At 44.8% G+C, this 19,773-nt stretch overlaps 1 protein-coding gene and 1 long non-coding RNA gene across 3 annotated transcripts in view; one reads left to right on the top strand and one right to left on the bottom strand.

The window, feature by feature from the left end:
• Positions 1-19,773, top strand: part of SYN3 (synapsin III) — a 289,948-nt gene that overhangs the window by 242,933 nt on the left and 27,242 nt on the right. The window contains exons 7-8 of the mRNA XM_048832522.2: positions 718-780; positions 15,750-15,892. Coding sequence (XP_048688479.1) covers positions 718-780; positions 15,750-15,892 — 206 coding nt within the window. The remainder of the gene's footprint in view (positions 1-717; positions 781-15,749; positions 15,893-19,773) is intronic.
• The window catches only part of LOC125627937 (uncharacterized), a 97,652-nt gene that overhangs the window by 66,512 nt on the left and 11,367 nt on the right, over positions 1-19,773 (bottom strand). The window contains exon 1 of one of the 2 annotated variants that reach the window (XR_007354120.2): positions 5,584-5,719. The exons of the other annotated variant lie outside the window; for it this stretch is intronic. This is a non-coding gene — a long non-coding RNA (uncharacterized LOC125627937). Of the gene's footprint in view, positions 1-5,583; positions 5,720-19,773 lie in introns of those variants that run through there. 2 annotated transcript variants of the gene reach the window in all.

Raw genomic sequence — 19,773 nt, 5'->3', positions numbered from 1 at the left:
CAGGCTGCCCCAGTTCCCCCAGCGCCGAGCCACGGCATGGGGGAAGACAAGAGCTGCAGAGAGGGAAGCAGGAGGGAATCTGGGAGCAGAGCCTGGACAGGGCCACGCCTGGCTGTTTGGGGAGGGTCAGCCTCTCCCAGCCTATGAAAGACACTGCAAGAGAGTTGTACTAGCGGATTGTCTTTGTGAGTTTGACCCAAGAGTTGGCATCCATTCCCTCCCCTCTTCCCCTCCTACGCACACATCACCACCATGCCTGGGGAAAGGGGAAGCAGGTGGGGAAGGAGAACTGTTGGGAGTTGGGAAGGGGTTTGTGAAAATAACTCAGATTCTCATGTAACCTTTGAAACACTGTGTTCCCCCATTGAAAACAGAAGGTTGAATATATAGGGAGGAAATGTGGGGACAGTGATAGGAAAAGTAAGGAACCAAAATAAAGGAGAGGGAGAGAGACTGAGAAAGGCCCGAACTGGAAGAAGTGCAGGCGGAGTGTTTGAAGCTGCTGCTTTTGAGGGGGGTTGACTCTGAGGAACTCTGCTTAGCCTCCATATCAGAATCATTTGGAGACCTGTGGAAAAAAAAATACTGTCCGCTGTTTTCCCACAGGACCATCCTTCTTTGACCATGAAATGGTGATTCAGCTTCCCAGCAAGAATGTAGCTGGGCGATAAGAACTGCCACAGAGATATTAATAGGGTTCTTCATTCTGTCTTTCAGCTCACAACCCCAAATTTCCCTGTCGTGGTCAAGCTGGGACATGCTCATGCTGGAATGGGGAAGGTAAGGAAAAGCCTGACACAACTCACTTATTTTACATCTCTATATATAGACATGTAAACTTACAGAGATATATTGTGTGCCCTCACTCTGGCAGGGGTATGTACGCTGCAACCAGCTGGGTAGGAAAGGGGTTAAGTTAAATAGCTTCTGCCATAGCTAGTCTGAGCTGCATTAGCTGCCAGTGTGGGAGGAAAGGGCCTTCAGCTGTGGCTCATTAAGAGGCAGGCATATATAGGGTGTGTGCGCAGGTGGTGTTGGGTTGGAGATGGTTATGGGTGGGGTGTATGTGCTGGTTAGAGAGGAGTCAGCCTTAGTTGGCCTGAAGCTATCAGGCTGGTCATTTTTGTGCTGTCTGAAAGGGGAAATATTCTTTATTGAGCACCTGCAAAGTGACCCTAGCCTGGGAGCTCACAATCTCCCATTGTCTCCTTGCAGAAGAGGGAGAAGCAGCACTGATCTTCTTGAGCCTGTTATTATTATCTGACTCTATCAAATGGAAGCCCTTCAGTTATTTTCTCTCCCCACCAGAAGGAACCAGGACAGTTTGGCTGGCCCTTACAAAGGAGGAAGGCAGACTGCCTGGTTGCCTGCCAAGAGAGGAATCCTGAAAAATTCTTCCCTGCCCAAAAGAACCAGTTTGTTTTTCCCAGGTTCCCTGGGATCCTTTAGTGAATTAGCAACCTCTGTTCTTTGGGAGGGGAGGGTGGCAGCAACCCTTTTAGTCAAACATGCTCACAATGCATGTTGTATCTTCCATAGTCACCCCTGTTGCATTTACCATTATATCAAGGCATCCTACTTGTGTCCAGAATATAGTTTGTTCTGATTTGGGGGCGTTACCATCTCTCCTGGTTTTCCTTTGGATCCCAATAAAAACTGAAGAAGAAGAATCACTAGAAATAGCCTAGCTTAAGTTTTTCACTAGAAAAAACAGGCTTCCCCCCCAAAATCACCTTTTTTGCCTAAACAGAAAACTCTGCAAGACCCAGGTTTAGTACAGCTTGTAGGCCTGGACCCTGGAAACAAAATTATTCTCTAGGTTCCTGTCCTTCATATAGAAACTCCTTATCATTTTCTAGTGGCCCGAGTGCTCCATCTGTGGTTGCAAAAGAGGAAGCTGACTACAGTCCCAAGGCAACTGCTAGAGTGGTCTTGGGCATCAAAGAACAAATATTTAAATAAACAGGAAAACTAAATGAAATGAGTTTGTCTGGATTTTAAACGAACACAGCTGTTAGGCTGTACCATACTGTAATGCAATAACCAGCGTAGTACTAGCTGTAGGTAGAACCACTGAATGTGGACTTGTGAGCTATTTGGCCAGGGAAATCCAATCAGAACAAACCAGAAGACAGGTGTACATGCTACTTTTCACCTAAGCAAAGGTTTCCAGCTCCTTTGGGCAGAGTGGGTATCTCGGGTGAACCACACCCTGGGACTTCCCTCATTGCTGTTCTATCACATCTGTAATGTGGGTCATAAATGTGTCGCACTTATACTGAAAGAAACCCAAGCTGGCAGCTGAGATGGTTGAAGAATCATTTAGAAGCTGCCCTGTGAGTTCACGTGGATGGCATGTCTCAAAGGACCACTGTATTCTCTTCAGGAAGTTGAGTGTCTCTCATCTGTATCAGACCTCAGATCTTTGTTTTTCCCCTTATTCTTTACTGAGATTTTTGTGCCATTGCTGGTTAGAAGAGGTTTACCAAATAACATGTCAGAGCAAAAGAATATGCAATAGCACGGGGGGTTACATAAAAATTAGTTACAAATAGAGAGAGTCTCAGTAGAGATGGGGTGATATGAAACATCCCAAAGCTATGGGGCTGTTCAGAGCTCAAGATTTAGATTAGCCCATTGTGAAGTTAGGGCCCACTTTCAACTGATTTTGAATACCACCCAAGTTCTGGGGTATTTGAACCTTGGGATTTGTTTGGGGCCCTTCTCCAGCTAGAAGCAGCCTGAAGGGAAATTCATATTAATTTAATCAGCCTTATTCAAGTCACAGAATTTCCAGAACAAAAAAAAGGAAGAGAGAAGGTGAAGAGAAAATAGAAACCTAGCATGTTTAAATGGCAAAGGCTTTGAGGACCAAAAGGTGTCCTCTAAAATTATGGTAATACAGCCCAGGTGAGGCTGCCAGAAAGGAACTACAGAAATGGATATTAACAGAGCTAAGGAGATAGTTGAAGAACATGTTATAATAATCAAACGTTCTTACAAACAACTCAGAAGCGGGACGCTTGCAGGAGAGTCAGTTAATCATTTTGACTACCACAGTGTAAATTCAAAGAAGCAGTCAGAGAGGATAAGGAGATTACAGGGAGCTAAATTATTCCTGCGCTTTGGTCTTCCCCACAGAAGACAATACAACAAGATAACTGCCCTGAGGATGCTCTTTAGTAGTGAAGTGTAGGCACTGTTGGAGATAGAGCTTTGGTTTTGTTTTGAAAGAGGTTTTTGAACAGCTCAAGAAATTAATGTTCACCTGGTGGCTGGTATTTGTGCAAAAGTGCTGGAGAAACTAAAGGCCAAAGTAATGAAACTACGGGCAAACATACACATTTCCATAGTCCCTAGGAGTCCCATCATGGATAAAACCTTATTGTGCTTGCATCAAAAACACTTACTAAAGTAGAAGGCTTTACCCACATTTTTAACAGGTGCTAACGGTGATCTTTCTCACTAAGAGAAATAGTTGAGAAAATCATTACGTTTGAAGAGCACTAAAATGTCGTCCGTAATGGAAGGCACTGTGATATAAAGAAATGAGTGAAGGGGTTAGTCAGTCCAGGTTATTTGCTTTTGTTGTTTTTTTGTATTGCAGTAGGGAGTAGGAGCCTTAGTTATGCACCAGAGCCCATTGTGCTAGCTGCTGTACAAACACAGAACAAAAAAACAGTCCCTGCCCCAGAGAGCTCAGCCACGGGTTCACAATGTGGCCTTGAGCAAGTCATTTTGCTTCTCTTCTTCAATTTCTCCGTTTAAAAAAAAAAAAAAAGGAATAACAATGCTTACTGGACATTGATATCATAAGGATTAATTGGTTAGTGTTTGTAAATTGCTCTGAACATATAAAGGGCTGTATAAATTCTAAATATTTATTATTTTATTATAAAACACTGGGATGAACATTATATAATAACCAGCCCTTCACGTTCATATGTCCTTCATTTTCATGAGCCCTAAATTCCCACACAACATTTTTAAGCAAAGGGGGAGGGAGCTATCTCCAAAATTTAAATAAAAAATAACTAAACTAGGACTTATGAGGAATGAGCTCTGTTGGCATCTCTGACGCTGAAGGAGCAGCAGTCAGCACTCGTGGTCAAAATGGAAGACTTCATAAGCTCAGTGATAGTGAGGCTCACCAAGAAGTGACAGACTGCGTGTAAGGTCAGAGTGGAGAGGAAGGACTGGAATAAAACATTGTTTGAAATTTCCATTAACAAATCCGAGAAGATACTCCCAAATGACTCAAGCAGAGAAGGGGAGCGTTCTTCACGAAGAGAGATACTGTAGCCCCAATCAAACCCGCCACCTACAATACAGACATGCACATGCACCCATCACCATCATTGCCTCACATGCCTCTTCCAAAAATGAGGCCACCACCCTTACCTCATGAGCAGCTGCCTGCCCCTCGTGCCCAGCTGGCACACTAAGCTTGCACCAAGTGGTTCTCTGTGCTGCTTGTGGAATTGCTCTGTCCAAAGTGTTAATTAGACAACATCTAAGGTTTTCAGTTGAATTATTGTAGAGGAATAATAATTCACCATTTAGGTGACAAGGGATCAGCAATAACAGAGGACTCTACCAACAGCCATGGATGGACTCTCCCTAACAGGAGGTCTCTTCCCAAGAACAGAACCGAGCCAGTGGACACTCAGTTAAAAATGGAGTCGTCTGCCAAATCAGGATATGATGCCGTCTGAGCCAATTTCAGCCCTACCCTGATATGGAGAGGGGGTCACTCTTGAGAAGTGAGGGAAGGTGAGAAGAGGCCTCCCTTCTTTCTTTCTCCAGCTGACTCTGTCCCTGAGCCTTTTGGGAAGGGGAAAGCACTGAGTGTGTGAATATCTCCCAGGTGTGTGGTACCATAACCCTGAAATGCCCCAGGAATAGAGCCCACTACTGCAAATTCACTCAGAAAGCTTCTTCACCTCTCCCTGAGTAGACCATGGGAAGGAGACAAGTGTCAAATCTATCTGTACAGAGGAGAAACAGCACATATTTATGGGACATTCATTCATACATATATATATATATATATATATATATATATAAAAATAAGAGCAACTCTCTATATAGCTACTCTGATTTTATTTTTAGACCTCTCTAATTAGGCCAGTTTAAGAGCCACTTCAGATCCACACCAGCCTGTAATTATGAAAACATCTTCCCAGCTCAGATGAATTTATTGCATCGCAGAAGAAAGACTTGTTGTTCATAATAATGTGGTCAGAGTTATTTTTCTCTCACTGGAATGGAAGGATTTCTTTTTTTGTTCAAATATAGCACAAACTAAACAGAGCTACTATGTAATGTAAAAAAACCAGGGGGCTTTTATCAGGAAGGTTGACTCGTCACCTTGTCTCTCCTGGAACTGGAAATAGAACGTTCTAAAAATGAGAGCTTTGAAAATCCAGTGTATTAAAGAGGAAGCGAAAAGAGCAAAAGTCGCCTTGGTTTGTCAAGGGACAAATATTTTCCTAAATAGGGGACAAATAATGATTTAACATGTAACAGCACAGTCCAGTCATTGCAGTCTCTCTGACTCCTGAGTCAGGAGATACCACCCACCTTGAAAATAGCAGGAGTATCCCAGTTTTTGAACATGGGTCTGGTACCTTTTGCTGGACACGGAGAGCTGTGTCCAATCCAGCACACACAGCCTGCATTTGGGACTGCTAAAACCTGTGGCTAAGGCTGGCCTTTAATTAGAAGTGCTGTGAGGGAAGCTGTGAAGGGAAAATGCAGAGAAAATGTATTAATTATCATCAATTTTTATTTATTTATTATTAGGTGACCCTGGCAATGTGCAAGACAGTTCCAAATTTAATCTGAGGGTTAAATTCACTGGTGTCTGAGGAGGGGAGAGGATTTGTGGAAAGAGAAGGAGTCTGAGCAAATTTTGTGGGAATAGCCATTCTTGTGAGTCAGTTGTCCCAATATGGCACAAGCTGTTTAAGAACAAGTAAACTTATGAGATGTTTGCCATTTGAGATGGAGGAAAGATCACAAACTCTGTTGATGCTGTGTGACTTCCATCATTTGGGGTGGAAATCTCATGAGAACAGCTAATAAGATTTTTATCGTATCTGTCTGTCTGTTTATTACAAACCCATTGCTGCACATTTGAGTGCCATCAAACGCAAATCCTACCCAATTCAAACTTGAACCGATACCTTGTATCTGAACCCTAGTCTTAGCCCAATATGGACACAGATAACTACCTCATCAACCCATCTGTAATAGAAAGTGGGTTTAAAGTGTGGAACAGAGTCAAGTTTGGGTCACATACAGACAGAAAACTAATGCACTCTTCTCTTTATAAAGGACTACTATAATTATGTACCTGGCTGACAGATTCTTTGTTTGTGTGGCCACGTGACAAGTGAAAGTGAAAGAGGAATATGACTGAGTGTCTGCAGTGATCAGATTGGAGATAAGAGGGGATGTGATGACCCTGGGACTCTGGAGTCCGTGAACACTTAGGAAATATAAGCATGGAAATGGGAGTAATGGAACACTACACCTAGAAATCGGAGCTGGGAGGTGGAGAGACCAGAATTTCCTGTCAATGCCCCTCATTGCAAGGACCAGGTGTTCTGACTCTTTGATGCCATAAAGTGGTTGGGTGTCCAAATTGACTGAAATACACAGTGCTAATTTTTTAGGCTCCCAAGATCATTTGAAATTCTGCCTTGCAGGAAGGTTATATTCACATTTCTCTGTTAGTAGAAGGGATGTAGCATCACGGGGTATGTCTACCCTGCCATTAAAAACCCGCAGCTGGCCCATGCCTCCTGACTTGGGCTAAGGGGCTGTTTGATTGTGGTGTAGCCATTTGGGCTCAGGCTGGAGCCCAGGGTTTGGGACCCTGCAAGGATACACTACAGTTCAACAGCTCCTTAGCCCAAGCCCCACAAGCTACAATCAAATGGCCCAGGCCAGTTGTGGGTGTCTAATTGCAGTGTAGATATACTCTTAGCCGAGACGCCTGGGTTCCAGGATGGCACAGGGTCTTTTTCTCCAGTTCACTGTAGAAGTGAATTAACTGAATGAAGGCCACTTTAATTCTGAATGAGAGTATCCACCCAGGGGTTTAATTCAGATTAACTAATCCACTTCAAATGTACTCCTTTAGTAAAATCAGAGTAATTTTACTGAGTGTCCCCATGTAGACAAGCCCTCAGCATCTAGCAGGGAGGGAATACTAGCCTCAGGTCAGGTTGCAGTGGCCAGTAAAGGAGTTTCGTTAATGGCCTATGAAGATGCAATCCCTGACCAAAGGAATTGTGGCTGCTCTGGGTGTATATCCTCAAAGCTCCCTCTGAGCTCCCCAGTTCACTACAGTAATAATAACAGCATCAGTACTGTATACCAGTGTCCGAGAAGGATCTGATTCAGGGAATCTTCAGACTTCAGCAGGGAGCCTTCTCACTCAGAAAAGACATTTGTCAACATCCCTGGCCAGATCTCTTCACAACAGGTCAGCAAAACTCTATAGCAAACAGCAGTGGATGGCTTTAGAATGAATCTATTACTGATCAAACAGCCAGCACAGCTTAGCAAATAGTCTAATATCAGGAGACTGTGTTTGCACTTAGCCCTGGTCTACACTAGGAGTTGAGGTCAAATTTAGCAACCTTAAATCGATTTAACCCTGCACCCGTCCACACGACGAAGCCCTTTTTTTGACTTAAAGGGTTCTTAAAATCAATTTCCTTACTCCACCCCCGACAAGGGGATTAGTGCTGAAATCGGCCTTGCTGGGTTGAATTTGGGGTACTGTGGACGCAATTAGACGGTATTGGCCTCTGTGAGCTATCCCAGAGTGCCCATTGTGACCACTCTGGACAGCACTCTCAACTCAGATGCACTGGCCAGGTAGAAAGGAAAAGGCCCACGAACTTTTGAATTTCAATTTCCTGTTTGGCCAGCGTGGCAAGCTGCAGGTGACCATGCAGAGCTCATCAGCAGAGGTGACCATGATGGAGTCCCAGAATCACAAAAGAGCTCCAGCATGGACCGAACGAGAGGTACGGGATCTGATCGCTGTATGGGGAGAGGAATCCGTGCTATCAGAACTACGTTCCAGTTTTCGAAATGCCAAAACATTTGTCAAAATCTCCCAGGGCATGAAGGACAGAGGCCATAACAGGGACCCAAAGCAGTGCTGCATGAAACTTAAGGAGCTGAAGCAAGCCTACCGGAAAACCAGAGAGGCGAACGGCTGCTCTGGGTCAGAGCCCAAAACATGCCACTTCTATGATGAGCTGCACGCCATTTTAGGGGGTTCAGCCACCACTAACCCAGCCGTGTTGTTTGACTCCTTCAATGGAGATGGAGGCAACACGGAAGCAGGTTTTGGGGACAAGGAAGATGATGGTGATGAGGTTGTAGATAGCTCACAGCAAGCAAGTGGAGAAACTGGTTTTCCCGACAGCCAGGAACTGTTTCTTACCCTGGACCTGGAGCCAGTACCCCCTGAACCCATCCAAGGCTGCCTCCCGGACCCGCCAGGTGGAGAAGGGACCTCTGGTGAGTGTACCTTTTAAAATACTATACATGGTTTAAAAGCAAGCATGTTTAATGATTAATTTGCCCTGGCATTCGCGGCTCTCCTGGATGTACTCTCAAAGCCTTTGCAAAAGGTTTCTGGGGAGGGCAGTCTTATTCCATCCACCATGGTAGGACACTTTACCACTCCAGGCCAGTAGCACGTACTTGGGAATCATTGTACAACAAAGCATTGCAGTGTATGTTTGCTGGCATTCAAACAACATCCGTTCTTTATCTCTGTGTTATCCTCAGGAGAGTGATATCATTCATGGTCACCTGGTTGAAATAGGGTGCTTTTCTTAAGGGGACATTCAGAGGTGCCCGTTCCTGCTGGGCTGTTTGCCTGTGGCTGAACAGAAATGTTCCCCGCTGTTAGCCACGGGGAGGGTGGAGGGGCTAGCCACGCGCTGGGGGGGAGGCAAAATGCGACCTTGGAATGAAAGCACATGTGCTATGTATGTAATGTTAACAGCAAGGTTTACCGTGAAAGAGTGTACCCATTGTTCTATAAAATGTGTCTTTTTAAATACCATTGTCCCTTTTTTTTTCTCCACCAGCTGCATGTGTTTCAAGGATCACAGGATCTTCTCCTTTCCAGAGGCTAGCGAAGATTAGAAGGCGAAAAAAATGCATTCGTGATTAAATGTTCTCTGAGCTCATGCTGTCCTCCCACACTGACAGAGCACAGATGAATGCGTGGAGGCAGACAATGTCAGAGTGCAGGAAAGCACAAAATGACCGGGAGGAGAGGTGGCGGGCTGAAGCTGAAAGGTGGCAGCAGCGTGATGAGAGGAGGCAGGAATCAATGCTGAGGCTGCTGGAGGATCAAACTAATATGCTCCAGCGTATGGTTGAGCTGCAGAAAAGGCAGCAGGAGCACAGACCGCCACTACAGCCCCTGTGTAACCAACCACCCTCCTCCCCAAGTTCCATAGCCTGCTCACCCAGATGCCCAAGAACGCGGTAGGGGGGCCTCCAGCCACCCAGCCACTCCACCCCAGAGGATTGCCCAAGCAACAGAAGGCTGGCATTCAATAAGTTTTAAAGTTTTAAACTTTTAAAGTGCTGTGTGGCCTTGTCCATCTCTCCTCCACCACCCCTCCTGGTGCTTCTCTCCTCCACCACCCCTCCTGGGCTACCTTGGTAGTTATCCCCTTATTTGTGTGATGAATTAATAAAGAATGCATGAATGTGAAGCAACAATGACTTTATTGCCTCTGTAAGCAGTGATCGAAGGGAGGAGGGGACGGTGGTTAGCTTACAGGGAAGTAGAGTGAACCAAGGGGCAGGGGGTTTCATCAAGGAGAAACAAACAGAACTTTCACACCGTAGCCTGGCCAGTCATGAAACTGGTTTTTAAAGCTTCTCTGATGCGCACTGTGCTCTTCTAACTGCCCTGGTGTCTGTCTGTGCGTAACCAGCAGCCAGGTGATTTGCCTCAACCTCCCACCCCACCATAAACGTCTCCCCCTTACTCTCACAGATATTATGGAGTGCACAGCAAGCAGTAATAACAGTGGGAATATTGGTTTTGCTAATCTAACCGAGTCAGTAAACTGCGCCAGCGCGCTTTTAAACGTCCAAATGCACATTCTACCACCATTCTGCACTTGCTCAGCTTGTAGTTGAACAGCTCCTGACTACTGTCCAGGCTGCCTGTGTACGGCTTCATGAGCCATGGCATTAAGGGATAGGCTGGGTCCCCAAGGATAACTATAGGCATTTCAACATCCCCAGCGGTTATTTTCTGGTCTGAGAATAAAGTCCCTTCCTGCAGCTTTTGAAACAGACCAGAGTTCCTGAAGATGCAAGCGTCATGTACCTTTCCCAGCCATCCCACATTGATGTTGGTGAAACGTCCCTTGTGATCCACCAGTGCTTGCAGCACTATTGAAAAGTATCCCTTGCGGTTTATGTACTTGCCGGCTTGGTGCTCCGGTGCCAAGATAGGGATATGGGTTCCGTCTATGGCCCCACCACAGTTAGGGAATCCCATTGCAGCAAAGCCATCCACTATGACCTGCACATTTCCCAGGGTCACAGCCCTTGATATCAGCAGATCTTTGTTTGTGTTGGCTACTTGCATCACAGCAGCCCCCACAGTAGATTTGCCCACTCCAAATTGATTCCCGACTGACCGGTAGCTGTCTGGCGTTGCAAGCTTCCACAGGGCTATTGCCACTCGCTTCTCAACTGTGAGGGCTGCTCTCATCTTGGTATTATTGTGCCTCAGGGCAGGGGAAAGCAAGTCACAAAGTCCATGAAAGTGCCCTTACGCATGCGAAAATTTTGCAGCCACTGGGAATCATCCCAGACCTGCAACACTATGCGGTCCCACCAGTCTGTGCTTGTTTCCCGAGCCCAGAATCGGCGTTCCACTGCATGAACCTGCCCCATTAGCACTATGATGCCCACATTGCCAGGGTCCGTACTTTGAGAGAAGTCTGTGTCCATGTCCTCATCACTCTCGTCACCACACTGACGTTGCCTACTCGCCCGGTTTCGCTTTGCCAGGTTCTGGTGCTGCATATACTGCTGGATAATGCGTGTGGTGTTTAATGTGCTTCTAATTGCCAAAGTGATCTGAGCGGGCTCCATGCTTGCCGTGGTATGGCATCTGTACATAAAAATGGCGCGGAACGATTGTCTGCCGTTGCCCTGACGGAGGGAGGGGTGACTGACGACATGGCTTACAGGGTTGGCTTACAGGGAATTAAAACCAACAAAGGGGGTGGCTTTCCGAGAAACTGAATGGCCCCCTCAAGGATAGAACTCAAAACCTCAAGGATAGAACTCAAAACTGGGTTTAGCAGGCCGTTGATTTCACGGAGGGAGGGAGGAGAAAATGAATACAAACAAATCTGGTCTATTTCTTGTTTTGAGCCACTTCATCTATCTTTATACATCTTGCTGGCAGCAGACTGCAGTACGACCACGAGCCATCGTCATCTCCTGGGTGTTCGGCAGAAGATGGTGCAGTATGACTGCTGGCCATCATCTTCTGCTGGCTGCTGATTAAAAGGCAGTGCACTGCCGGTAGGACTCAATCGCCATGAGACGAAACTTAAAAGGGAAATGACCTGGCTGAGTCACTCCCATGTTTGCCTAGGCGCCCCTGACCTCATCGAGGTCAGTTAAAAGAGCACCCAGGACTACATCGACGACGGCTACCAGTCATACGGCACTGTCTGCTGCCAAAAGGCAATAAATTGCTATGTGTAGCAATGCAGTACCACGTCTGCCAGCACCCAGGAGACATACGGTGATGGTTAGCTGAGCGGGCTCCATGTTTGCCGTGGTATGGCGTCTGCACAGATAACTCAAGAAAAAAGGTGCAAAACGATTGTCTGCCCTTGCTTTCATGGAAGGAGGGAGGGAAGGGGGGCCTGACAATGTGTACCCAGAACCACCCGCCACAATGTTTTAACCCCATCAGGCACTGGGATTTCTACCCAGAATTCAAATGGATGGCGGAGACTGTGGGATAGCTACCCACAGTGCAACGCTCCGGAAGTCAATGGTTGCCTCGGTACTGTGGACACACTCTGACGACTACATGCACGTAGAGCATTTGTGTGGGGGGACACACAATCGACAGTATAAAAATGCTTTCTATAAAACCGACTTCTATAACTTTGACCTAATTTCGTAGTGTAGACATACCGTTAGTGTTTGCACACATTTACACAACTAATGGAACACTGGGTTTATCCATACTAGGATGCAGAAGAGAATAAATGGTTCCTATTAATTTTTTCTAGCTTCCTTTGCCTCTTTTTCACACTTTTTTTATTTTTTGTTCAACTCATAACATTTTAAAAGCTACAATTACCCACTGGCTAAGTGGAATGTGAAATATTCCTCCTGAGTGTGTTTGGCTCATTAGTGACACATGCCTACACCATCATCCCAGTGTCACAATGCATCCAGGCTGGCTGAACTGGGATCCGAACTTTCTTTCTTTAAAACAATGGATATTTGATTGGGATTTAATAGTGACATATAAAAAAAGTTATAAGGGGAGAGAAAACAAATACAAAATATGTAAAAGAAGGAACTTAATAAAGTACAGGATTGACAAGTAAGATAGGAAAATCAATCTAATTAGACTGTAACTATTTATCTGTTTTCAAGGTAATAATTGTACCTGGACTAAACAAACTTTATCCTGACCATGATACCCTATTGAGATGACTGTGGCTGGATCAGACAATTGACAGAATAAGATTTTTCTTTGTTTGGGGATGATTTTGGTTTTGTGCCTGTTGGGAAAGAAGGCACAGAGCCACTTAATAGGGGGAATTCTGGAAGTTCTCTTAGCTATAGAAGCCCTGAGAATTCCACAGGAAGGTTAATTGAATCCGAGGGCTGGCTCAGGAAGGACAGACATCTGGGGAGATGGTTTCCTATAAAGTCTGAAAAGGATCACCATAAGTCATCGTGTGCTGGGAGGATGGCAAACCTGTCCTTGTGTAGCATTGTTAGAGAATTCTTCTTTGGCTTTTGTTGCTTTAGTTCATTAATTTGGGTTCCTGTTAAAAACCCCATTTATTTTTCTGTTTAACTGAGCTGAATGAATATTCTCTGGTCCTCTGGAAAATTGCCTTCTGGAGTCATGTGCTTCTGTCTTCCACAACTGGGAGATATTCCAGACCCTTTCTGCTGATTCCCAGATTTCTGAGCAAGAGTCCAGGTGGTTGGAAGAAGGGAGAGTCACGTGTCCTGAATCTAGCTGTCAAAGGAAGCAGTGCCCTCTTTTTCACCTCTGTGGCAAACATTCGTTGGCTGTAAATGTAGTCATTTCAGCTTGGACACAGAGAGACCCTGTACCACCAAGCGTAGTTTGTGTCAGAGCCCACAAGAGTCCCTGCTCCGAATAGGGCATTATATAATGGCTTTTCTATTGCCTGTTTCCTATTGGTATTTTCCTATTGCCAAAGGGTCCAGGAGAATACTGTATGTTGTAACTTAGTGCATTGTCTGCCCAATGTAGTCGCTCCCAGACACATCTCATCAGAGTGGGACTAACTCATCTCACTCAATTTGTCCAGGCTCTAGTGTTATCTGTGTAAAAATATTGAACACCAACCAACTGGCCTCTAGTTTCCCCGAGGAGCTGTGACCATTTCTCAAAACGGAGTTCTACTGCTCTATAATCAGATCATACACCTCTCTAAGCACCTTCATCACAACCTCACCTGTTTTCCAGAGCTGCCGAGAGCGGCTGAGAAATTTGCTGAGCACAGCTCAAATTTAAAGTTGAACTACAAAGCACAAAGCCAGCCTGTCCCTCCTTTATGATGGATAAAGATGGCCATGTGCATTTTTATTTTTAATTCTGCCTGATTCTTGTGTCCTCCCTTCACTCTCTTTCTCTGGAGGACATAAAAAATGATGTCACAAAATTGCTTTTCTCCTACACCCAGCAGAGCACAAAGAGGATAATCAGCATTCAGCAAGGCAATGGAAGTTAGGAGCTAGCATCCTTGGGACAGTATTTTAAATAATTTATATAGAAACAGTCAAGGGCCAAACCACTTTTGCAATCCACCTTCACCTCAGCTCTTCCGGTACTCAAAAATTCACTAGATCTGTACCTCACCTAGGTAAGAGAGAATTTCTAAGCCAGAATGTGACCACATTTTTGGTTTCTGTTTGGAACTTACAAACTCTAATGTACATGAAAAACACACCCATTGCAGGTTAGTAACACACTGGTCCTTATCCTTTTGCTTACATACTCAGGATGGCTACTGCCATCCCATGATTTTAGGTAGACATTTAGAATAGCTCATTTGTTCTTTACAAAGAGACACCAACCACCAATGCATATGTTTCCTTCAGACTGGTTTACAAAGACCTGTGGCTCTTTCCAGCCCCTTTTCACACATATATGGATATAATTTGTTAGTCTTGAGGGTAGGGACCATCTTTTTGTTCAGTGTTTGTACAGTGCCCCGCAAAATGGGGTCCTGATCCTTGACTGAGGCCTCTGGATGCTGCTGCAATACAAATAATAAATAATAATGCATGATGAAAATCACATATTGCCCCGATCCTATATTATAGACCTGCTTAAATTAACACATCCGTCTCCACACTATCATCTGGAGGCATTGTAGTTGACCGGGCTTCGCTGATGTACCAGAGTAGATTTTTGCCAGTGCAAATTTCTAAAGGCTGTGCTTGGTGACATGAAGATAGTAACATTGTCTGGGGTGTGTTGGTTGGTTTGTTTTTTGCAGTATTGGGAGAGGAGATGTAACAATTTTTTTTCTTTACCCTTTTTAGTAGCTCTTGGCAGAGAACTGATCATCCTCTATACTTAGTGATTCCTTTTTCCAGCATTTCTTTTTTGAAAGTTCCAAGGTATTTCCAGTAAATAAATATAACACTGTGAAAAGCTAGTTTCCCAGGAAATTTGCAGCCCTTCGGGTATAGATCTCAACCCCCTGAGCATCACGCCATCCCGTTCCTTCTACACCTCTAGCCAGCCTCCCCCACACGCACTCCCATGACCTCCAGCTTGCACTGCCTGCAGTACGTGGTCTCCCCTAGGAACATCATCCTCATGAGGCTCGTGTTTTGTACACTTCCATTCTGGAGTCCTGTGCCAGGCCTTTGCGTGAAACTAGATAAGGGCACTGTGAACTGCTAGGGATCTAGAGACCAGGAGTGGCAAAAGAAAAACCCCAACCCCAAAACCCCTCTCGCTTCTTTATTTTCTGGTATAAATGCCTATTTCCTGGTCACTCCTGATTTTCTGTTCTCATCAGATGTTTAGTGGTAAGTAATAGGGTAAGAGTAATTTACATGCTCGGAATTAAGTTATGCTACAAAAATATAACGAATACTTTTCTGGAGCATTTCAGCTATGTAACTCCCATTAAGTCTTATGGGGAAAGCCCCATGGAACTCTTTAATCATAAGTAGATGTTCTTCTTACTGATCCCCCAGGGCTTGTACATCAAGGAGGGAGACATGCCAGTTGGCTAGGTATGTGTAAGGTTTGCCTGGATGAAGCATCCTTCTACCTACTGTCGTCCATGCTTCAACCTTACTCTCTTTATTGTTTAACTGTCATTGTGCTCTACTATTCATCCACTGAGCTGACCCCTCCTCACAGATATTCCTGTTCCTTTTGTGCTCGCCGCTCTTTGGCTGGATTTCGGCAATTGCAGGTAAAAGTTGAGAACCAGTACGACTTCCAGGACATGGCCAGCGTGGTAGCCATGGCAAAAACCTACGCCACCACTGAAGCATTCATCGACTCCAAGTACGACATCCGAATCCAGAAAATCGGCAGCAATTACAAAGCTTACATGTGAGTGTGTGCTCTCATGGTTGGGCTGGGGACGGGGCAGCAGGGGGGGAGGCTGAAATTGGAAAGAGACATTTTTATGAATGTGGTTTAATTGGTGTCTGCTTTGGTCAGGAAGAGGTGGCTGATTTAAGTTCCTTGAAGAATAGCCCTGGTGTGCTTTCACCTCTTCTCCTCTGCCCACAGATAGCTGCTCCATAACTCACCATCAGCGCCTTATTCCCAGGCTGTAAATCTATCTGTACCTGTCTTCGAGCTCAGCCTTGGACAGGTACCAGGAGATAAGCTTTACTCCCCTATCATTGCGGTAACTTGCTTTCTAAAAGGTCCCATCTCTCCTGACCATATAGACAAATCCTCCATCTCTCAGCACCCTCTAGTGGGAACAGTCACCACAATCTTACAGCTTCAAGTGAAATATTAAAAACAAAGAGGTGGCCTATGTTACCACGTTGCATGTCCCACTGTGGCATGAGTCAGAGCCAATCCATGGAGTTTTACAGTGCAACTGACCCACCGCTACTATCCTTTAGCCCCCTGACCCAGGAAATTACTCATGCTGCTGCAGTGAGGTAACACCATCACAGTAAGAAACTGCCACTGAAATGGCGTGGTGCTAGATTATTAGTATTTTGTCATTTCTTATTAGTTATGAATATTTCTATTGCGGTAATGCCTAGGAGCCGTAGTCATGGACCAGGACCCTGTTGTACTAGGCACTGTATAAACACAGAACAAAAAGAGAATCTCTGCCCCTGAGAATTTACAATCTAAGTATAAGACAAGAAACAGCAAGTGGGGACAGACAGACTGATGGAGGAGTACACGGACGAAATGAGCAACACTGGTCAGCATGATAGGCAGTGATCTCAGCGCACCAGCTGCCTAGCCAGGGTCAAGTTTTTTGTAGGCATCCTGGCAAAGGAGAGTTTGGAGGAAGGATTTGGAGGTGGATAAGGTATTAGTTTTGCAGGTGTTTACGAGGAGCTCCTCCCATGTGTGTGGGGCAGCATGGGAAAAAGCACAAACGTGCTTGTTTGAACAGTTAGCAAGTGGGCAAAGAAGGCTGGCATCCTGGAGCAATCAGAGGTGGGAGCTGACGTCTCGAGTTACAGGGGTTAATATGGGCATATAGCATAAAGGGTCCGTGAGGACTGCTGGGGCTGCTTAGATCAACACATAGCATTACATGGGAGTATAGTCTCCCCAGCGGCAACTCCAAGTTCCATTCAATTTTTGGCCTCCTTCCCAGCTAAGACCATGTACGTACCTCACAATTGCTAATTTGTTTGTCACAATGACTGTAGGAATAGTGATAAGAGTCAGAAAAGTGGCGACTAGTGAATTCACTATATGCTCCTGGCAAAAATTTAAAAGCACCTATCCCAAGCTCTAGTAGTGTTTGACATCAAGTAAAAATAAAGTCATATAAATAAATAAAACAGTTCATTTCTCCTCACCCCAAACCAACTGAACAAGAAACAGCAAATAATCTAACTAATCCAGAAGTACCTGCCCTTATCAAGCAGCAGAATTCTAGATAAGTAGATGGGTCTGGCAGCATGCGCTTAAGGGCACCAGATAGAATAAACATTGTCATACACTACTTAGCACCAGGATTATTGTTAGTCTAGGATCTGTGTTCCCAAAACCCCAGGCTGGAGCCCTGGTGCTAGCACGGTTACATGAGACAGACAAATGTATGTGCCCACTTACTTTGCAACTAGAACTGCCCAAAATCCCTAACCAGCATCCTAGCACAGAGGCAATTAAGTAAATCAGAGAGATCTGGCCACTCTTTTCATGTCTGGAACTTCATGAGACACCCAATTACTTAGTGGGAAGGCAATGAGAGAAAATTAGCTTTAAATCTGACCCAGTCTATAATATTACAATCACCTAATTTTTCTAGCAGTGATGTCCAGGAAAAGCCTGACTCAAATGACTCAGAAAAGAAGTTTAAATGTCCTTTAAAATTCCCTACCTCACTGACCTACCTTATCTAATCAGAGAGCAAAAACAATACCCTGTGACAAATGTGAACAGTCACACTAATAGCCCATCCCACACAGGAGCAAATTTGCAAGCAATTGTTTGCTAAATAAAATGGTTTCCCATGAAACATTTGTCGAACAGTTACAAATAGGGAAGAAATCATTGAAAATCAAAGCCAGTTCATGAAGAGAGAAAAAGGCCAAATTCATTGAATGAATTGTTTGCTACAAAAGTTCCTTTGTCCTATTCATGGAGCCATTACTGGAAACGAGTTTGGGATATCTGTACAGCCATTCTCTGTTACTGACTGTTTCCTATGAAAGGTATCTGGTAATGGAGTTTATCCCAGTGCCAGACTGAAAATAAACTTTCTATGGGATAAACAAGTCCATTGAATGTCATATGAGAGAGGTGAGGCCATCCAGCCACTGACAAACAGGCCCTTGAAAGTGTTTCAAGTTGAGCACTCAAAAATGAAGGCATCCAAAATTACTGGGCTCTCTGGAACATCTTGGCCTTTAAGACTGAGAATATCAGTGTCTGCTGTAACATCAGTCAGAGAGAGGACTCTCTTGGTCTGAGTGCAATGGAATCAGTCCTCATGTTTTCATAACTGCCTCCCACACATGCAAAAACGCAAAAGCTCACTTCCTCCCGACTAAGGACTGTGTACACAGTTCTCTCTGGAATTTCTCGACTCTGCATCCACGGTCTGACAGAGGGAGGATACTACAGAGTGACTATCTCATCCCTCCCCACCCCAGATACAAGTATACTTTCTTCCAACCCGTGACTGAGAGACTGAGTTCAGATTCCCATTGACTTTGGTGGAGTTACTGCAGATTTACACTGATGGTGAACACCTGCTTAGCCTATAACTAAAGCCACGCTGAAAACAACAAATAAATAGCCATGTGGCACATGCCTATAATTCCACTGAATGGATTTGGGTGACCTCATAATGCTGGTTTCAGAGTAACAGCCGTGTTAGTCTGTATTCGCAAAAAGAAAAGGAGTACTTGTGGCACCTTAGAGACTAACCAATTTATTTGAGCATGAGCTTTCGTGAGCTACAGCTCACTTCATCGGATGCATACCGTGGAAACTGCAGCAAACTTTATATATACACAGAGAATATGAAACAATACCTCCTCCCACCCCACTGTCCTGCTGGTAATAGCTTATCTAAAGTGATCATCAGGTGGGCCATTTCCAGCAAAAATCCAGGTTTTCTCACCCTCCACCCCCCCACACAAATTCACTCTCCTGCTGGTGCTAGCCCATCCAAAGTGACAACTCTTTACATAATCAAGTCGGGCTATTTCCTGCACAAATCCAGGTTTTCTCACATCCCCCCCACCCCCATACACACACAAACTCACTCTCCTGCTGGTAATAGCTCATCTAAACTGACCACTCTCCAAGTTTAAATCCAAGTTAAACCAGAACATCTGGGGGGGGGGGGGTAGGAAAAAACAAGAGGAAACAGGCTACTTTGCATAATGACTTAGCCACTCCCAGTCTCTATTTAAGCCTAAATTAATAGTATCCAATTTGCAAATGAATTCCAATTCAGCAGTTTCTCGCTGGAGTCTGGATTTGAAGTTTTTTTGTTTTAAGATAGCGACCTTCATGTCTGTGAGAACCAGATAAGACTCAAGTAATAATTGTGCATCAGGGAAACCAACTGAAAGAAATGACAAAAATTATATCAGCATCCCAACCAATGAACTGGAATGTTTGCTATGTTTTTTAAGGCTTGCAACCTGAGGGTTGTGTTGGACTGCCAGCTGCTTCTGAGTACCCCAGGTTGGTAGCAACAGTTGCCAGGAATACCCCTTGCCCTCTGCACTTAACAAGAGGGTTGTACCTTTTCTTTTAGACCTCAC

Source organism: Caretta caretta, chromosome 1, assembly GCF_965140235.1.
Source record: "Caretta caretta isolate rCarCar2 chromosome 1, rCarCar1.hap1, whole genome shotgun sequence".
In the NCBI taxonomy this organism is placed as follows: Eukaryota; Metazoa; Chordata; order Testudines; family Cheloniidae; genus Caretta; species Caretta caretta.
The sequence above is the reverse complement of the archived record's forward strand: the minus strand, read 5'-3'. Positions and strand labels throughout refer to the sequence as shown.